Source organism: Lissotriton vulgaris, chromosome 8, assembly GCF_964263255.1.
Source record: "Lissotriton vulgaris chromosome 8, aLisVul1.2, whole genome shotgun sequence".
NCBI classification, from domain to species: Eukaryota; Metazoa; Chordata; class Amphibia; order Caudata; family Salamandridae; genus Lissotriton; species Lissotriton vulgaris.
The window spans coordinates 1360785060-1360806798 of NC_141696.1; the positions used below are offsets into that span (position 1 = coordinate 1360785060).

At 44.0% G+C, this 21739-nt stretch overlaps 1 protein-coding gene across 1 annotated transcript in view; it reads right to left on the reverse strand.

Moving 5' to 3' along the window:
- The window catches only part of DEUP1 (deuterosome assembly protein 1), a 388243-nt gene that overhangs the window by 102698 nt on the left and 263806 nt on the right, over nt 1–21739 (reverse strand). Inside the window, exons 11-12 of the mRNA XM_086935316.1 lie at nt 18577–18663; nt 5023–5204 (exon numbers count right to left, since the gene is read on the reverse strand). Coding sequence (XP_086791442.1) covers nt 5023–5204; nt 18577–18663 — 269 coding nt within the window. The remainder of the gene's footprint in view (nt 1–5022; nt 5205–18576; nt 18664–21739) is intronic.

Below are 21739 nucleotides of genomic sequence, written 5' to 3' on the forward strand. Positions count from 1 at the left end.
TCAAGGAGAGAGAGGGAGTCGTGTTAAGGTGGAGGAGTGGAAAGCAGTGGAGTGGAGTTGGCAGAGAGAGAGAGAGGGTTCAAGCTGGAGAAGAGCTGAGTTGAATAGTGAGCTGGAACTGAAGGAAGCAGTCAGAAGCAGTTGCTTATCAGGAGGAGGTGTGAATAGCTGGAGTCTGAAGTAATGCCTTTTAGAAGAGACAGAGGAGAGATCGTGGACTAACCTATGGGAGCAGATGGAGTTAATTGGACATTGGCGCAGAGACAGAGTGAATAAGCTAGTGGAATGAACGGTGATCAGAGCGGCAGGAACCATTAAGACTGAATCTGGAAGGTGGAGACAGTTTGCGTGGGGGAGAGGAGTCCAGAGACAGAGCGATCAGCGCAGAGGTGTACCCAAGAGTGCAGGAGAGAGAGAGAGTCTGAGATGAGCCAAGGCACAGACGAGAGAGGAACCCAGATGACAGCTAGAACAAGACTACACACTAATAAGGTGAAGGCGTTCCTGTTATATTAATTTACTTTACACTTGCATCTTAATCTTATCTTTATTCCCTAGGCTTTTGCATTGCTAATCTTTTCCCCTTTCAGCGGAGTGTTCCTGTTATGTTTAATCTTTTCTCTTTCAGCGAAGTGTTCTACCTATAGTCTTTGTTAGATCTGTGTATGTATCTATATTGTTGTGATTAAAGAGACCCCCAGTTTATTAATGAACTGCCATGCGCTTCATATTTTTGGTCAATATAGGTAAATGTAGCTCCTAGGTAGTTACTAGGCACGTGAATGGATGAGTAATCCCAATCAGGTAAGTGGTGATCACATAAATAGGGAGTGAGTGGACCTATGATGCCAAGAATAGGGGATGCATGATATTAATTGGCTAACTCCTAATATTGTAGTAGCAGACCCTTAGTGAAGAGACTTCCCAATATATATATATATATGTATAGGTGTTCATAGGAATGTGGTCGTCGTTGATATGCGGCGTTAGTGAGAACACTGAGTAGGAGATCAGTGTGGATACCCACTAGATTGTGGCTTGAATAAGTGAGGGCGTTAGGGGGTCGAACTAGCGCGTAGATCGACAGGATTGTTGGTCGTTTGGAAAAGGGAGCATTGGGTTCTGCAGGCCCATGTGTAGTCGCACCGGATTGTGCGCAATATCTGCCCTAGGGTAGATCGGTCTGGGTCTGAGTGGCCGCGAGACCAACTGATGTGAATAAGTGTGGTGTAGGGTATGGATATCCCTAGTAATCAGTGAGTATTCTTAGTATCCCTATAGATTTAGTGGTGTTTTTAATAATATGAGCTTGTATATTGCGAGTTCCCCATCCTCAGGTAGGTACCAGGTGCCTGGATAGGTGGTCCTGAGGAGGGAAGGTGAGTACGTTCTGGCTGGGTTGGAGGGGCCCCTGGGGGCTGATCCCACCTACTCAGAAAATCCAGCCATTACACTGATGAAGGCTGATAGCCAGCAACCGGTCCTTGGATGCTAGATTCCTGTCTGGGAAAGACATGGCTTGGTAGTTCGGACTGGACTGTTCCCATGAGGCACAGGGTCAGAGCTGATTTGCATATAGCCAGTGTCTAACCCAGGGTGGTGTGGAGTGCAAAAAAAACGATGGATTTAGGCCCAGATCCTTGTACTGGGGTGAATGCATGACATTGTTCTACATTCTGTCCATCAACTGTGTTTTTTACAATTTTCACAGCTGACTTGGCCACCAGACTGGAGGCTTTATATGCTGATTCACTGAGGCTGGTCACATTTCCTGCATCCACCAAAGATGCTCGGCTGATACCTCTCCTAAACAAAACGATGCATGCACATCTTATTTCTGCCCTCTGTCTATGTTGAACATGGACTTTAAGATTCTTAGTAAGGTGTTAGCATCACGCTTTATTCATAAGGATCAAAATAGCTTCATAACAGAAAGGTCCACGTCCCTAAATCTTCACCGACTATATCATATCCTATACCACCGGTGTATCGTCGCGAGCCCAAACGGGCTTGAAATAGCTTTTGACTCAGTGAGATGGGATTTCCTACAGGTAGTTAGGCTAAAGATGGAGCTAAGTGAGAAATGGTCCAGATGGGTCCGGTTTTTGTACACTTCCTCTCACGGGTAGGATTAGAAAAGGAGCGGTTGTCTCCACCGCATATTAAATTTATCGGGGGACTAGGCAGGGGTGTCCTCTTTCTCCCCTCCTGTTTGCTCTGGCCATTGAGCCGCTGGTGGAACTTGTCTGCCAGAGAGGATCGGGCCATGGGATGGTGGTAGATAGAAGGGAGCACATTGGCTCCTTATATGCGGATAGCCTGCTGCTGTACTTAAGTGACAACCAACAGGGTGTCATGAATGTAATGCACCTACTCAAAGGATTTGCAGTCCTTGCCATGCTTAGGGTTAATAAGAGCAATAAAATGTGTTCCCTATAACAGAGGGAATGTTACATTATATGCCCCGAAGTCTGAAATGGGCTCCTCTTACATTCCAACATTTAGAAATTCCGGTATTTCACACCTTACCGAAACTCAGAGAGGGTAATCTTGAACCAGGATTTCGCTCGCTTAGTGTATAGTTCTTGAGAACCATGAAATTATCAATAATGGCAAGAATTTCTTTGTCTAAAATGTCTAAAATGATTTTGCTGCCCAGGCTGTTATATTTATTCCTTAACCTTCTAGTGAAGATAACACCATCCTGGTTCAATCAACTGGACTTGCTGCCATGAGATCTGATAAGGGATGGAGGTCGTAATAGGGCCTCCTTGGCAATACTCCAAAGACCCCAGGCGATGGGGCCTTGGGCCCCTGACTATGAATTGCATTATCTGTTATCTATCTGCTAAACTTTAGTATATATCTCAGTGGCTAGATGAACCTCAGAACTGGGGTCCATTGGACTAACAAGCAACCAAGAGCTGTTGCTGGCATGACGCATGGCTCTGAAGGTGGCGATCTCCGAACCGGGAATATTTTTGAAGGTAGCATTGCAGTGTTGGCAGAGATGCCTGAAAAAGACAGTTGGGACTCCCCTGTATACCCTGAACTTAACACTGGTGGGACTGCCAAAATAGTATTTGCCATTTCTCCATTTACAGGTCAACAGCTGAACGGGACCAGGGTGGGACTGATTATGTTGGGGAATTGCTATCAACTGGGGATGCTTTCTCCACTGGACGAATTGATAGAACTGAATGATTTACCCCCAGGGCATTTTTTCATGTATCATACACTAGTATGAACTTTTGGGGTCATATGGCCTGACAGTCGGCAAGAGATTAACAACATGAAAAACCTTCAGGCATTGGTGACTTTGGGTTCTGCGAAACACCTAGTGAAATGGCTCTATTGAGCACTACTAGGAATGGTCCTAGGACCACTTGTGAGACTGAGAAAATAGTGGGAGTTCTTACTTGGTAGAGATTTACGGGGTCTTGAATGGGAGAAGATTATGGCGAGCCCCAACGCATGTCCAGAAACACAAGATTTAAATACACTCAATAAAATGATGTCAATATGACATATTGAACACCACACAGGCTGCACGTAATATATGGTGAGGAGCTGAGAGCATGCGCTAGATGTGGATTGCTGGGGGCAGACTTCGAACATATGACATGGAGCTGCTCTGGGTTGCAGACATTTTAGAATGTGGTGGTGGACACGATTAATGATGTACTGGCCCGTAAGCTCCCTTGTACATCAGAGGTGTGCCTTTTGGACCTGTTTACCAGACCGAAGACACATAAAGCTGGTACCAGATTTGCGGACATGGCTTTTATGCTACCCCGCAGACAGATAGCGCCAAGATGGACAGCTAGGATAAGCCTGACAATCGCACTTTGGGCACCAGACAAATGGGCTGCAGCAGAGGAACAAGCAATGTTGAGAGAGGATGCCCGGGACATACAGAGGCACCCACTGGCTGGCCTGTGGACAGAGGTGCTTGAGGCATGGGAACACAGAGGAGAGGTCAAGGGGATGGGGAATGGGGGATGGGTCTTCATATCACCCACAAATAGTCAAGAGTCCTCCAATTGCGCATAGGCAGCCGGTAGCGGAGCTCACCTGGTAAGATTCTAGCTGAGAATTGAAGAGATGTACCGTGGGCCCGCCCACCCTCCAGATGAGATTAACAATAATCCAGTTTAGACAAGGACATGGGTCGTCCCTAGCACCCCCACTCCAAAAGAAATAGATGTACCCCATAGGAATCTCCATGCATGGTCTAGATAACCCTGGGAACTAGATGTTGCCATAGAACTTCTCTTCCCTCACTGACATGCTCACCTATAACCTTGACGGCCCGCCGGGTCACATAAAACGCAGCCGACCCCCGCCCGCTCGCTAGACACCTAAACCCACAGGGTGTTCCTTTTTCTTTCCTTTTTGGAGTTATTGTTTGTTGTTCTACTCTCCCTTGTTTTTGTCTTTTCTTTCTTCACTTTTTCTCTTTTATTATCTCACTTGAGAGGTATTGCCTAAAACTATATGAAAATAGGCAGCACATGGCATAGATTAGTACAATCCCTATTACTAGATGGTTAAAAAGCTACAGGATACCATGGATTATCATTAACCTTAACCTTCTTTGCTGCACGGTTAAGGTAAAAGATAAGGCTCTCGAAAACCGAGGCAAAGGTATGACGTTAGAGCCTCATTAGCGCAATTGTTAAGATAGATATAAGAAGTCACCTATTATTAAACGGTAATCTTATGCAAGATATATTCTTCACCGACATATTACGCCTGCTGGATGTATGTTTCCCTTGCATCTCAAACACATAAAAAATGATGGGCTATTCATGCTTGTATTGAAAGGTTAATACTTTGAAAAACCAATAAAAATATATGTATTTTTTAAACTTTAGTTATTTACACAGCGCTCGCTATTGCACTATACACTGCTACAAATAAAAGATGGCTGTATTACCTATCTGAATGACTCTTTGTTATAAAGCGGTCTGCTAGGTTTCTATGAAAGGGAGGGCTAATGGATTCAGAAGAAAACGTCACCTGTCTTCATTTGTGTGCCCTTGTATTGCTTCCTGGTGGCCATCCCATTGAGTTCCCGAATGCTTCTGCACTGCGTCCAAGGACCTCTCCACAGTACACTGCAGGCTCTCACGGTCACGCTGTAGCATCTCATTCTTATCTTGCCAGCTACTCATGGGCACTGCATAGCTTTCTCGAGGCTCCTGAAAGGGTTTCAAAGTGAAGGACAAACAGCAATTACAACTGTCAAACGGAAAAAATGAACAATGTATACGGGGAACAAAGGACTCAAAACACAAAATAGATTAAATAGACATGTATAATTTCTCTGGTACATCGCCTCCAGGGTAGTGAGTTCAAATCAGACATAAAAAATAAATTAAATAATTGATAATATCTTCATACAACTGATTGTTTTTTTTTTTTGTTGGAGAAGAGGATGCTACAACCATGCCTCAAAAGTGATAACTTGCTGATTTTGGGCAAATAATGATATTCATTCTGATTATTTTGGAAGGTGATAGGATGAAGTTGAAAACATGCTCACCATGGCTGCAGAGTCAATGTGCAATGGCACACACACATGTAGGGGCAGTTTTAGCGCTGATAGTTTCAGGTGCAACAGTTTGTTTTTATGCCCCCTCCCCAATCTTCCTTCTCAAACAATCAAACAGGACTTGTAAAGCACGGCTAATCAACCTCAAGGGTATCCAGTCACTGAGAGCTGCCGCTTCGGGTTGAACGGTTGAACAGCCGGGTTTTGAGTCCCCCTTCCTGAACTCTAGAAGAGAAGGTGAGATGCGGAGTGAAGGGGAAGGCCGTCCCAGGACTTGGCAGCTTCGGAAGATGTGGGGGTGTGAGCGAGGGAGAGAGCGCAGGTGTCCGGAGGGTCGGTGGAAGTTCAGGCGGCGGTTGATGTATTCCTTGATCATGGAGGGCCTTTGACAGAATCGATCAGCATCTTTAATTGGCATCTCTTCTAATTGGGATACCAGTGGAGATTTTTGAGGTGGGGAGTGATCTGGGTTCATTTGCGGGGGTTGAAGATGAGTCTGGTTGCTGCGTTCGATATGGTCAGCAGTCTCTTCAGGAGATGAAAGTTGATTCCTACATAGAGTGCGTTTCCATAGTTCATCTGGCTGCTGACTGGGGCTTTAGTGACGGTTCGTTTGGTGTTGATGGGGAGCTTTTTGAAGACTTTCCAGAGCATGCAAAGCGTGAGGAAGCTAGCGTACAAGACTGCATTGATCTGGCTTTTCATGGTGAGTTTGCTGTTCAGGATGATGCTTAGGTTGCGGACATGGTCGGTCGGTGTGGTGAAGGCCCTAGTTCGGAGGTCCACTAGGAGTTGTTCCCGAATTTGTTCCCGAAGTTCAGCACCTCAGTTTTGTCTGTGTTGATTAATCCATGAATCCCCTGATTCATCAGTGCCCCTCATCTATCCTCCTCTGTGAAATGCATTTAATTTTTTTATGGCACTACACATAGTTCATTCACACTCAGTTCTGTGAACTGCAGCAACACCAGACAACAGCAATCGCTAGGAGACTGGGCACCGAGAAGCTAGGAACCACCTATACCAAGAGTGACCTCGGGCCAACAAAATGATGGTAGTTGTCTTTGCAAGACTCTATTCTTCAAACAATGAACACTCTGAGGTCTTCTCAGAAAAGAATCAGAGGAAAATATCTGAAGACATTGTGGCGCTCGGGCGAAAGTTAGTTTGAGGATAGGAAAAAGGTAAGTGTGAAGTAATAAGCGAGCAATTTCCCAAAAATCGATGGTGATTCAGAAGATTCTTAATACATTTGCGCCGGTTGCGATGAAAGGGGATAACCATTAATTGTGGGAAAGTCCAGTGTATGGCTTTGTTTTACCCACAAAGACATGTTAAAGTACATTTCTTGGGCCGACTAGTGGTTGAATTGATTTTTAAAAAATGTATACTATGTAGTCAATAGAAGATTTGTTGGGGAAAGCACATTAATAAAATTGACATGGCCTTTTAAATACGGTTGCTATGGTTTTCAAAAAGATTGGATGGTAGCATGATTATACAAACAGTTAATGTATTTAGAACCCACTCCCTTTCACCAGCACTATGTGAGCTAACCAGCAAGTTACAAATTATGGAGAATTCTGTTCCCAAACACATACTATTACCTAGCAGCATCCCTACAATATTGTTGTTTATGGGACTGGATATTAAGAGCATTGAGAATAAGATTTAGCTATGCTTAATTAGAATGGCCAGAATTCATTCCTCCCATATAATTTGACAAGCTGTTAAAATCTTACTGCAAAAGTTAACTTTAAGTTATTGTGCAAAAGCTAGTGCCACATGCTTCTGAATCAAGGGGCGCAGTTTTTCCACATGTGGCATCTGAATATTGGCTGATTTTCAAATAAATAATGACTAAGTGAAATTTGTGTTTCATTTTTGTCATCTGAGATTAGATGTATATAGTATATATTGTTAGAACTTGATGAGTACTAGATCAGTCTTCTTAGTATGTAATGCCATAGAAACTTAAGGTGGCATTGTTTCGTTCTCACATCACTGTAAATTGAATGAATAAAAAAGTGATGAATATGGAATTGTAAATAATCATGCAGAAAGTATGTGTCAGCTTTATGGCTTTGAAAAGGCATAGGTAACAACATTTTGGACCCATAAAGACTTCTCAGATGAGATTATTGAAAATTGGAAAGGCTGCTAGAGAAACTATCACCTTCATATAATCTAGTAGCCCCTAGATTCCAAAGTTGCGAGGGACAATTTACATAAAACAGTGACACCCTTCTATCCTTCCTCTGTAGCATGGTGTGTGACCCATGCAGATCAGCATTTTTAAATGTAATGTGGTGGGGGATGACCTAAAGATGCTATATCTTTTGTGTCAAAGATATCTTGTTTTATTATAGTTAGATCTTTCAGCACATGGGATTGGGAAACACATACTACTCTAGGTAAGGAAGGAAGGCAGTAAGTGGTTCCAGGGCCTTAAATGTTGAGGAATCAGTCTTGCCCTGGCCCTGGAAAACACAAGCATTTGTAATGAATAGAGAGAGAGGCCCTCAACAGGAATGTCAAGGTACCTCTCCTAAGCACCCTGATAAAGTCAAAAGAAGTTGAAAGATGGCATGGGGTAACTGACCCAATGCTTAACTGCAGACTTGGGTTTTGGAGAAATGATCAAATGAGAACACAGTTTAGTGCAGATTCTGATATTTCAACCGAATCCATTCAATTAGAATGTCATTGTAAATAGTGCCACAGGTTGCAGATTGTTCAAGAAGTAGTAGAGCTGCATGACAACTTTGTCTAGAATAATCTGCAGCCCGTCTTTAAAGTCAAGAAGTTCCACTTCTGTCCTTAAAACGCGTCTGACACCTAACAGTCAACCATCGAGTGATTGTGCACCAACTATTGAGTTTGTATTAGAGTGCAGAGGACCATAAATTTTCTGTGGAATTAAAAAGTCTTTTTGTTGAAGAAAGGTGATTGACAATCCATGGCAGGCAGTGATGTTCTAGTTTTATCACGTCCCTTTTCTCAATAAGAAAATCGTAGCACTTTCATTTTATGTGTAAAACACAAAAAAGATACATAAAACAATCCTCTTCATGATCAAATGAATGTATGGATTAAGTACAGCTTCATATGTTGATACATTATTTAATTGTTTTAAAGCCCTGATGAAGCATTGTTAGCAAACAAGTGTTAATTGGAAATCAGACTCTACTGTTAGCTTAGTATAAAGTTAATCAAATAAAGGCTTTTAAACATATAAATCACTTATCTAATTGACAAAACAAAGTGTGTTGTCTGAATTCCAACCCAGCCTGTGCTACATCTGCCATTCCGGCCTCGCAGGAACTATGCGACTCATTAGCCTTGGCTTTTGAGGAAAAAATTAATACCATCTTGGCGGGACTTTCGGCCTCTGATCTATCTAGCCACCCTGATCTGTGCTCCTTGGAACTAGTCAGCGGAGTAGCTCGGGAGGTGATTAGGGAGGAAGCAGTACAGCCTCGGCTGACCTGCTTTCCTATTCCCTCCCTGGAGGATTTCTGTCTGTTGGCGAATGGTGTGTCATCCGGCTCCCCGCTAGACCCCTTGCCACATAGGTTTTGGAAGGTGTTCCAGGCAGAGCTCTTTCCGCCGCTCCACTCCATTTGTTGCCAGTCATTGACCACGGCCACGGTCCCGGATAACTGGAAACTGGCAGTAATTACCCCACTGCTAAAAAAAGCCACCTTGGACCCTTTATGTCCGACCAATTATAGGCCTATTTCACTCTTGCCTTTCTCAATAAAAATCTTAGAGAAATTGGTCACTAGAGTCCTGTCCAGCTATCTTGAATCCAACGACCTTCTGGACGCGGCCCAATTTGGGTTTAGGCCGGCCCACGGTACGGAGTCTGCTTTGGTGGCCGTGTTGGACGACCTGGGCTCGCGTGTCGACATGGGAGGAGCAGCGTTTCTGGTGTTGCTTGACATGTCGGCTGCGTTCGACACGGTGGACCATGCGGTTCTACTAAGCAGGCTCCGGGAGTCTGGGGTAGCTGGCACAGCCTTGGGCTGGCTGGCATCATACCTCTGTAACAGGCGACAATCTGTGGCTTTGCCGCCGTTTCGTTCGGCGGTGAGAGAGGTAAAACAGGGAGTGCCGCAGGGCTCTGCAATCAGCCCGATTCTTTCCAACTTATACCTTCGCCCTCTAATAAGTCTGATTAAGTCATTCGGCATGTCTGTCATCAATTATGCCGATGACACTCAGCTTATTTTTTCCATCGAGGGCAGGGATGCGGTCTCCCTGGAATCCTTTCACCAATGCATGTCAGCAGCTGCGGATTGGTTGCGTCAGAACTCGTTACAGTTCAATGGGGCAAAAACTGAAGTTCTCTACTGCTCGGTAGATCGTACGCCTCGCCCTCTGCCTGAGGGACTTTGGCCATCTTCTACCTTAGGCACTATCGCAACGGCAGACTCAGTCCGTAACCTAGGTGTCCTCCTCGGGGCTAGTCTCCAGCTGGACGCCTTCGTTAACAAAACCACGGCAACCTGTATGCTGCTGCTGCGTATGTTGCGGAAGATTCTGCCACTACTTTCTCATTCAGCGAGGACGGAAGCAGTGCGGAGTATCATCCTCAGTAGGTTAGACTACTGCAACGCACTGCTTCTGGGAGCCCCCGGCACTCTAATTATGAAGCTACAGCGGGTACAGAACATGGCAGCTAAACTGCCGCTTTCGCGGCCATGGTCTGCCTCGTCCTCTCTTGCCCTTTCAGACCTGCACTGGTTACCGGTGCAAAAACGGATCTGTTTTAAATCAGCTTGCTTGGTCTTTAGTGCCTTGCATGGGCTGGGTCCAGTGGTACTGCAAGGTCTTTTTTCTTGGTACTCTGCTGCCAGACTTCTGAGATCCTCCTTGGCCTTCTTGGTGACTGTTCCTAAGATAAGAAGGGTGAGGATGGGCGGCCGCTCCTTCAGCTTTACGGCCGCCAAGCTTTGGAACTCTCTACCTCTGGCCCTAAGGTGCAAGCAGGATCTCACGTCTTTTAGAAAGGACCTCAAAACCTATATTTTACCGAAGGCAGTGTAATTGACTCGGTAGGAATGTTTTGTGGTCAAAGCGCCAGGATGCCCTTTGGGTGACAGCTGCGCTATATAAGTATGCCTACATACATACATACATACATTCATAAGTCTACTGTTTATGTCAATACATTTTTACATATATGAACAGGACACTGGTCCCTAGACAGAGCAATATCGTCAAATAAATATAGGCTAAATAGACACTAAGGGGCATATTACCAAGCAATAACGATAATTATCGCTATTGCTTGGTTAGAGACAAATATTTACCGCAGAGCTGCGGCGATTTTTATCGCAAAAAAACCTTGGTATTACCAAGGTTTATCGCAAATGCGATAAAAATCGGCCGCAATGCATGAATATCGCTGAAAAGTCAGCGATATTCATGCATTACCGAGCTAATGCTCTTAGCCATGTTATCCACCTCCCATTGGATAACATGGCTAAGAACTGCTCAGGGCAGGTGTTAGCTTTTGGAGATATTCGCGCTTAGCGCGAATATCTCCAAAAGTTGGTAATAGGAGATAGCGATGTTAGCGACTGTTTCCAGTCGCTAACATCTTGGCACGCCCACTTTTGCATGTCATTAGTGATAAATATCACTGACATGCAAAGTGGGGCCCAAGATGGTCACTATCTCCTACTAGCTGTCGCTAACTGGTGTTAGCGATGGCTAGGTAATAGAGGAGATAATTCTATCTCCGCTTTCTTGGCTTTTAAAGCCATAAAAGCGGAGATAAACCCCCTTGATAATATGCCCCTATATTCTTAGTCCAGCCGGACAGATTTATTTTGTAATAAGCAATTTTTAGAGAACTCCAGTAACAGAGGGTTGGAGAGGGGAGAGATCTGCATGGGAGAGTCATGCCTTGAATTAGTATTGGTTATGAATCATTGGTCACACTTGTTTGGTTTCTAATGGTGGCAACTGCAACACGGAAGAGGCTATAATTACAAATAAGTGTGTATGTACAATTTCTTTAAATGCCCTAATCTATGATATTGTTTTTTTGTTTTCTCTCTCCTATCTAATTCTCATGTTTTGTTGATAGATATGTTTTGGCAATTATTGTTCCAACTAGGGGTTGAGCAAGTTCATTTTAACCTTGTTACAATTCTTACAAAAGTGAAAGGCATATATGTAATGAACCTGTATTAACCATAGGTTCGAAACGTCGTCGACTGTGCCACACTATATGCAGTTGAAATTTACCTATTGATTCCAGCAATAGTGTGTTTGTATTATCGTCTGACTGTGAATTAACTACACAGACTGTTGAGTTGCCTTGTTTGTTTCTTTCGTTAGTGTGTCAGTTGACATCGGCTGGTGTCCTGCTGTTAACACTTTTTAAAAAAAATTCTAAAAATTGCTTATTACAAAATAAATCTGTCCGGCTGGACTAAGAATATAGTGTCTATTTAGCCTATATTTATTTGACGATATTGCTCTGTCTAGGGACCAGTGTCCTGTTCATAGATATAACTACCCTAAGGTCCCTAGCATATTGCTTCCTTGGGTTCCCTTCTAAACCAAAATAATACATTTTTACACACAAACTAGTATTGTGCACCCCATGTTTGGTGACCACTTGGGAGTTATTTTTTGAATTGGAGTACATGCATGGTGACTCACTTGAGGATAACTATCCGCACTACAATAACCATCAGGCCACCGTAGTGGCCACGCCCACCTTGGCGGGAACATTTTTGTTAATATAAGTGCCGATTAATCACCATGACATTTACTCAGACTATCCCATCACCCATAAGGAAGTGCTAACGCACGAAACGCGTCGGTGGGATTTTAATCTTGGCGAAGCACTTTTGCTGTCTGTATGCTGATATTCCATTAAAGATGTTGGCTGATGCATATACCTTGGTGGGCCCCTCACTGCAGGCAACTTTGTGGTTTGGATGTTTGCAGCGCAGCCTGAGCCGCGAGGAGAGCCCCGCTGTACCGTCGGTACAGTCCTGCTGCTATGTCAACCGGCGTAGCGGCGCTGGGAAAGGTATGCCAAATGGAGTAATCATCCCGAGCATTTCAGGCGGGGGAAGCTGCCACTCGCAACCCACTTGGGAGTTTTTTTTTGAATTGGAGTCCATGCATGGTGACTCACTTGAGGATAACTATCCGCACTACAATAACCATCAGCCCACCGTAGTGGCCACGCCCACCTGGGCGGGAACATTTCTGTTAATATAAGTGCCGATTAATCACCATGACATTTACTCAGACTATCCCATCACCCATGAGGAAGTGCTAACGCACGAAACGCGTCGGGTAGGATTTTAATATTGGCTAAGCACCTTTGCTGTCTGTATGCTGATATTCCATTAAAGATGTTGGCTGATGCATATACCTTGGTGGGCCCCGCACTGCAGGCAACTTTGTGGTATTTTAAGGGTTCAGGGCTAGGTTTGGGTTTTGGGGTACAGGGGTATTTTAGGGTTCAGGGGTAGGTTTGGGTTTTGGGGTGAGGTGCTATTTTTAGGGTTCAGGGCTAGGTTTGGGTTTTGTGGTACAGGGTGTATTTATAGGGTTAAGATGGGTTAGTGTTTAAGGGTGTTGGAGTATTTTAAGGAGTAAGGGTGGGTTATGATTAAGGGGTGCACGGGTATTTAAAGGGAGCAGGGTGGGATTAGCACATAATATGAGACATGGCATGAAGGGCGGAACGTACCACACGCCCCCAGCATTTGTCACGCCCCCCAGCACACGCCCACAGCACAATGCAGACACGCCCACAAGGGACTACTTTGCTGGCACAGTTCTTTTACCTTTTAAATGTATATGGTGGGCGTCTGCATAGCCTATGTCCTTCTGCTGCAACTGCCCTTTCCAACGCTGTATTGGGTGTTGTGATTGGTGCTGTGGTTCCTGAGATTACCTGCCTCAAAGGTTTGGGCTCTCTCTTTATTATATTAGTATGGATATATATATATATATATTCAGTGAAAAAAACAGAGGTTTCACAATCGTTATAGTTAGGAATTAGCATTTAAAAAACCATTGAAATTCACTGAAAAAACACACAGACACTGGATGATGTCATCAGTGAGGTCATCAGTGATGTAATTTGAGATGTCATCAGTGATGTCATCAGTGATGCCACTGACCATGTCATGAATGATGTAATATGTGACATCATCAGCAGTGGATTGCGGGCGTGCGCGTTATAGTGAGTCCAACTAACTATAACGTGGAAATTTCAATGGTTTTGTATGAGTAAACTGTTCAGCTAACTATAACTGGTGTGAAACCTATGGTTTTTTCAGTGAATTTCAATGGTTTTTTAAATGCTAATTCCTAACTATAACGATTGTGAAACCTCTGGTTTTTTCACTGAATTTCAAAAGTTTTTTAAAAGCTAATTCCTTTCTATATCGAGTTTGTAACCTACAAATTTTTTATTTTTTTATTTGCTGTTTTGTGTAAGTATTAATTTTTTAATTTTTTTTTTACAATAATATTTTAAAAAAAAAATTTTTTAATCATTTTTTCCTGGGGCGCTCTGGGTGCGCGCACCGGTAAGCTCTCCGGAGAGCGCACCCAGAGCACTACTTCTGCGTTCGTGTAAAAAAATATGAATGAAAAGTAAATAATAACGCAAGACATTTAGTACCATACATATAAAAGCAGTATTTTTGATTTACGAAATGAAAATGATTTTGCATTTCCGTGAAACTATCGAAACGTGACCGAAATCCAATGACAAAACATTAATATTTTACTGACTGCTGAAAAGTAGTGCGAAGGCATTTGCAAACAGCAAGGAGTCCCAGAGGGATTCCTTCCTCTTTGTGAATGCTGAAACAAATAGTTTTTATTTTTGTAATATTTTTACTTTTTGTTAAATGCATCCTGTTTTCTTTTTAAGGAAAGAGCGCGTCATTAAAAAAACCAAAATTGCTTTTTTTTAAACGCAATCACAGGAATAATGGTCTGCTGGCCTCAGCAGGCCACCATCCCTTTAATGCAGATCTCTTCAATATATGGGGCGATCCTCCAGGGGGGGCGCAACACCATCTCAGAGGGGGCACGCCCTCCACCCTAAAAGTTTACCATTGTTGTCTTCCACTGTCACACGTCTTCACTCATTTCAAATGGGATTTTTTTTCCTTAGAAAACTCCAGTTACAGAGGGTTGGAGAGGGGAGGGAGGGGAAATCATGGAGCACGAGGTGCCCATGCTTTTGTCTGTTAAGAGCTCACAGTTCACGGTCCCAGGAGGGGGTTAATTGGTAGAGCTGAAATGCTTCAGCCACAGTGGGAGGCAAGAAGTCTCCTCTGCTAAAACTGAAAGCAAATGAACAGACTGTCCTGCTCCTTTGTGTTTTATTTCATAGCAGAGGAGACTCCTTGCCTCCCACTGCAGCTGAAATGACTGATACTTTCTTTCAGTTTTAGCAGAGGAGACATCCTGCCTCCCACTGCAGCTGAAGCATTTCAGCTCTACCATTTTAACCCCGTCCTGGGAGGGTTAGCGCATAGCAGAAAGGAGACGGTGCTAAAAGGACTTCAAGTTGCCAAAAGAAAAATGCCAGCCAGCCATTTGTTGTTTAAACAGCCTGAAAGTTGCTAGTCTTGACACTGAATATGGTTATAAATCAAAACGTATGTATTCATTTGTAATGTGACTTTTCTGTCTTTGCTCCCTTTTATTATCAGTCATGGATCATTCAGGCAGCCCTAGAACACCAGCAAAAGTGCTTTCTATTTATATTTGCTGTTCAATGTATGCACAAACAAGTGCTGACAATATAGCTTTAGGTGACTGCTTACTTTTGTACTGCCTTGGACATAAAAATAATGAGCTGGCAACCCTAATTATAAGACTGGAAGTTTGTTGCAAGATCAGCACATTTATTTCCTCCACCCTGATCCATGGTTAATTCCATAATAGTAATAGATTAACTTATGTATGAACTCCTACGCCACCATCAATAACCTGCTGAGTTACCTCAAGTGACTGGGAATGCACCTGGCATTCAGACAACTCGCTCCTCATTCTCGCCCTTCTCTTTTACCCTCACCCTGCACACAAAGAGATCACAATGCCCTCACACTTATCCCGATGCACTCACACTATTCACCTGCTCACCCTGCACTCACAGTGATCACTCTGCACTCACAGTGCACTTGCACTGTTCACCCTGTACCTCACCCTGCAGTCACACGAGCACACTACTCAACCTGCACTCATGTGACACTTCACTCACCGGTCCGCCTCATTGCTCAATTTGCAATCTCACTCAAATAAGCCCATCACTAACCATAAATTCATTCATCCCACTCTGCACTTACATTCGCACACAAATTCATGCGGTTACCTCACTCACCCTGCAGTCACTCTTCTCACCCTGCTCTCACACTGCTGCATGGATCACCATGCACTCACATGGGTACTCCTGCCATCCACACAGCACAGAGGTTTAACCCCTCCCCTGCTGATGACGGAACCGCTCCGTCATCAGCCGCGGTGGCGCTGTGCTGATGACGGAGCGGTTCCGTCGTGGCCCGCCCGACGCTCCTGCGCGGCGCGAATTCCGCGCCTGCGCTGAGCGTTCTATTGAGCGGGCGGGGCCATGACGGAACCGCTCTGTCATAAGCACACCGCAACCGATGCTGGTGACGGAGCGGTTCTGTCGCCAGCATGTGCCCGCCACATTTCCGCCCGCCCCCTTAGCACTGCGGCGGAATAGACGCCGCAGTGAAGGGGCTAATGTAAACAAAGAACCAACGGCGGACTCCAATTGCCGCACTTTCCTCAATGTGATCCCTAAGTAATACTTTATGTATATCTTGATAATCGGTGGGCACATTCAGCTCCTGCACCCGCCGTTGTGGGATGCCACCTGCCAGGCAGGAAGACAGAATTGTACGAATAATGGAGTGGTGCACTCCCAAGTCAGTAATGCGTCAATTAAGAAGCCCGATCACTTTCTTTGTTGCATCAACCTTTATTTTTAAAGGTTTAATGTGCCTGCTACAAAGAACGTGTACCATGCAGATTAAAAACTGAGTGTGTGTAAACAATGAGTAGTGCTATAAAAAATTTATATGTTTGCCACAAAGGTGCTATAGAGAGATGAGGTGCATTGTTGATGAGTGGTAGTGAGGAAATTTATGAAGAAGGAGGAAATGGGGGAGGGGGCAACAAAACAGACTGTTGCACTGTGTGAAACCAATGCTAGGGCCAGCCCTGGCTGGGAGTATAAGCCCCCACCCGAGGTTTGGGTCTAGTTGTGCCACTGTACACAAGTATGGGCATGTCGTGCCCCATCAAGGTTTTCGTCCTAAATTACAAAAGGACACATTTACATGCACTGCAATCCAGCCTTTCAGGGGGCCTCTTGCTAGAGGCAGCTCTGTTTTTGCCCTGATGGCCTGGAATAATTCCTAAACAGATTCTTGTAAATACCGTTTTGTTTCATTTCTTTTCAATTTGATTGATGTGAGAGTCGATTACTATTTGCAGAGAAATGTGTTTGTTTCATGCAACAACCATAAAAAAGTTTATTTTAGTTCAACACGGGTCTTCACATATGCGAAATTGGCAGATATTATCTGCTGTAAAATTAGTGGACTTCTGCTTTGTTACAACAGTGAAAACACAGATCAATTTCTCTGAATGTTAGTTTTAAACACTTTTAGAATTTCGACCAAAGTGCCTGTGCACCATTAGTAGCCTTTGTAAAAATGGTATGGTAGAGCTGAAAGTGAATCATTTAAACTCAAATCTGTTCTGAACAGGGGCCCCCAAATAGTTTTGGCCCAGGGCATCCAAAACTTTTAACATGTCCCTGCCACCACAAAGTCTGTCAGACAACATTGCTCTGAAGTAAAATAGGCAACATCATTAATTCATTATCAGTTCTATTTGTTTTTTAAATAAGCCCGATGTGTCCTAAACCCCCACTGCTTCAGGCAAGCAACTTATTGTACCACTAAGGAATTCTCAATTAGGTGTTCGTTCAGCACCCTCTCTGTGGACTTTCACCTTTGTCCTCGGATTCATAACTGGTTGGTGGGCAATTATCCTATTATAATGCTGCCTAAAACGTTTGTTATTGATTTCTATCGAAGAACTGTTTCTCGTGCACCATCTCTGAGCTAGGGAGTGCTAAAAAATCTGATAACACTGCCTCCCTTACAGTCGCTGTTTTGGCTGAAAACGTCTGCAGAATAACCAGCTTTGAAAAAAACTGCTATCAAAACTCTCTTGCCTTTCAGTTCGTCCTATTTATGTGAGATTGGGTTCTCTGCACTTGCGGTATTTTAGACAAGTACCGTACAAGACTGGATGTGGAGCACAACCTGAGGATGGCAGTAGCAAAAATCCATCCACAGATTGTCCGTCTCTGAAAAACAGGCACACCTGTCACATTTATGTTGGTGGTGTTATTATTAATCTATGTCATGTGTAAAAAAATGTATCCTAGTTAAAACAATTTGAGCAGATTTTATCTTGGAATGTTGTGTTCTGAGCTGTGTAATAAGCCTTTGTCAGTCACCACACCCACTCACAAACCTGCAGTATACTAAACATTCTTATTGTGTAGAACATTATTTGCCGGATATGGCCCGTGATATGTGCGTGGCAGTCAACTATGTAGTGCACCAGATTCTAGAAATTTCTGTCAAGTGGTGGGGGGGCCCAACATCGAAAAAAAACAGCTGGGTGGGCTCAACCTACAAAAATGTGAAGACCTCTGCGGTAATGGTTGCAATTCCTAGTGAGTCGCAATTTGCAACCTTCCGAATGAATATTCATTAATGTAGTTAGAATTGCATTCCACTAGGAATGGATATTTTGCAACCAGACCTATTAGTACACAGGTTGGTTTACAAAGTACCACACAGGTTTCAAAAATTGCAACCCGTATTTTGCAACCAGTGCTAGGTACATCTGGCACTCTGTTTCTAAATCTGTCATACTCTGGTTGCTTCCTAGTGCATTTTGTTCATTACCGTGGTGCGTGCGCCTTCCAGATTTTCTATCAGCTCTTTCAGGTGTTTATTTTCCTTTTTAAGGGCGTCGTGATTCATTATGGAGATCTGGAAATAATTAAAAATGCATAATCAGGTATTTGATAGCAATACATTTTTGTGCCCTTTATGCATGCTATTATCCTTCATCAAAAAACAAATCTGGTATTCCAGCTGTGAACGTTCTAGAAACAAATTAATTTCTAACCCTTCCCTTGATTAGAGCCAAAAATGCTTCCGATGAAATCGTGGTAGAGATGATGAAACGTGACCGCGTCAGTGACAATTAATCTGGCACTGATCCAACTAGGACAGATCCTAAACATGAGTGCGGTATGTGGCAGGCGGGCAGCACTTCCTTGTTAATACGCAGGGCACTTAAGGCGCTTGGAGGCATCAGCACCACAAATGTGTATAGAGTGAGTCATTTGGCTGGAGTACAAACACTGATGTGCAGACAGGACTACTGATGATGGAGAAGGAAATAATCCTCTCTCGCATTTAGTGTATTGTGTTGACCCCTTGTGTTTGCTGCGGATCCCCAGGCTCTAGGCTATGTCATTTGTGGGGCAAAGTCTGACTGACCTGATACCCTTGAAGATGGGTGGAGTAGAGCCCCATTAACCCAAGAAAATGACTAAAGCCCTCATTACGACTCAGGCAAAGCAGCATTACCTCGTGAAATTCCACTTGAAGGGAGTCCGTTTTTCCACACTTGCTTTTAATTTGTTTTACCATGTGGTAATTTAGGTAATTCCACATGGTAAAATCGCATTGCTGTTTTTTTAGATGACAGAGCAAGCACGGCTCCCACTTCCAGAAATATCCTTAATTTTCCCTACCCTACTGCCCCACACAGTCCCTCACCCACCACCCCTCCAAAGCAGTCCCATCGTACATTTACTACCCGCTCAGAACAGGTGATAAATGTATGCTATGAACGTCAAATGACCTGTGTGGTATTACCAATGGAGAATTGGACCCACACAGCCACTTCCCATTGCATGACGTTTAACTTGTAATTGCAATGCACTGGATCAGATATACTGCGTGGTAATGGTAAACGTGCATGTGAATTTACCATGTGGTAAATCCACCCCAGTACCCAGGAAATCGTAATTGGGGCCTTAAATGTTGATACATACATACGTCTCCTCCACAATTAACAGAAACTCTTACAAAAGCGTAATCGCAAATTTCAAATCTTTGCAATCTCTGTAATGCGAATGCATAGGAACTCACACGTGGAGATTAAGGAGGAATATTTGCTAAAAATAATCGGAAATCTGCACTTTCAGGTTTACTGCCTTGCATGTGTGCCGATGTCTGTATTTTAGAAATTCTCAAAAGTTTCCAAGCATCGTCCTGAAAACGTACAACAGCAGTAGATATCCCGCTTTACAGCTAATAGCGCCTGGAGTGACCGTGTTATCCCCCCCGCCCGACCCCACCTTCCATGGCCTCCTTCTTCATGAATTCCCTCACTACCACTCAACAACAGTTCCCTGCAGACTGGGAAAACTGAAAGGCCTAGATGTTCAGCTGCTGCTGTTAGTTCAGGTGAAAGGAACAGCTGCAGAACACCATCTTCCCGTTAAATAAAGTGCTCACTGGCACAGCTGGCGTGACATTCACTGGAGAGGGGACAGGAATCCCTTCCTATTCAACGAGTGGAGCAGCAAAAATAACAGCTACCGGCAGGCATAAACCCAGCAAACTCCCCAGCTTGCCACCCCTTTCGTTGATAAGTTAAATGCAGTGTAAACAATCGCACAGCTGTTTCTTGATTTGCGCTTACCTCTTGCAACTTAGTCTGGCTGGAAGTGCCGGCAGAAGTTAGTGTGTGCTGCACACGCTAAGCGCTGACTGTGCTTTGCTGCTGGGCCACAGTGAAGGGAAGGAATGGAAGATGGTTCATTTCCTACCGCCAATGAGAACCTAACCCATCCTGGGGCTGTTTCAGCATGAGAGAAGCACCAGGATTGGTTTGAGCAGGTCAACCCAGCGCTCCTTTTAAGACTAGGTGTCTGTGCCTGTTATTCCCTGGGCTGTTTAACACTGCTGGGATTGGTAAAGTATGTTGAGCTAACCATCGCAAAACAGCCAGCCAATCCAACATGCACACTCTGCAGCGGCAGCTTCACAAGTCATATTGATCTTGCTGCTGTCATCAGCCCGCCCCGCCCTCACACTCCGGCACTCGTGCTAGAACAACGCATACCTGTAATAAAATGGTAATAATGACCATTATTTATATACATGTACCTGCTGCGCTCTCAGCAGGCAGGGCGACGCTCCTCCGCTCTTTAGGAGAAACTGCCAACGAATAATTGATATTGCAGAAGTTACATAAAAACTGCATATTTAATATAGCAGCACAACACAGACAAATGCCTATTTTAGATAACACCTAATTTAGGGTGCCTATTTGACACTGAAAAGTGGTGGGATATAATACTGGCCCTGAATTATAGCGAGCAAGTGAGACAGATCTTTTCTAAATAGATTCAGGGGTTCTTTTCCCAAGAAAGTTTGAAACTAATTAGGTCAAATTGTGCATTTTAAAGCAGCATTTTCAAATAAACTTGCTAAAAAGCCATGGGTTCTGAAAAGGAACGACTCACATATTAAAAATCTGTCATGCTCTCCCCAGCTAACAAAACCTTCTCAGACATTGACCTCAGTTTTTAAAAAAAAATGTCTTATGATGGCCTCCGTATGTCTAAAATTACCGCCATCGTATCAGAGCCAGCATTTTTTCCTGGGTGTCCCCATATACCACTATTTACATATAATATACCAGTGCCAGAACTTTGCGATTAATGTTGGCCATATTCCATGGGTGACCCTTATGTCAAACATTACCTCTAGGGGGTCAAGGCCGTCACGGCTCATGGTTGCTTCTCTCTCATGTGCCATGGATCTCCTCCCTTAAGCCTAAAGTTACCTCCAATAAGCTAGCACCAGCACTTTAGCACAGGTGGCTTCTATGCCAAGAATGCATTTGAGTACGCCATATTATTGTCACAGATGCCCCATGTTTCGAGAATCGCCTCTACTATGCCAGTACCATTATTTTTTCATGAGTGTGCATTATGTCAGGAATCACCCCCAGAATGCCAGAGACAGGTTTATGTCTTGCTAG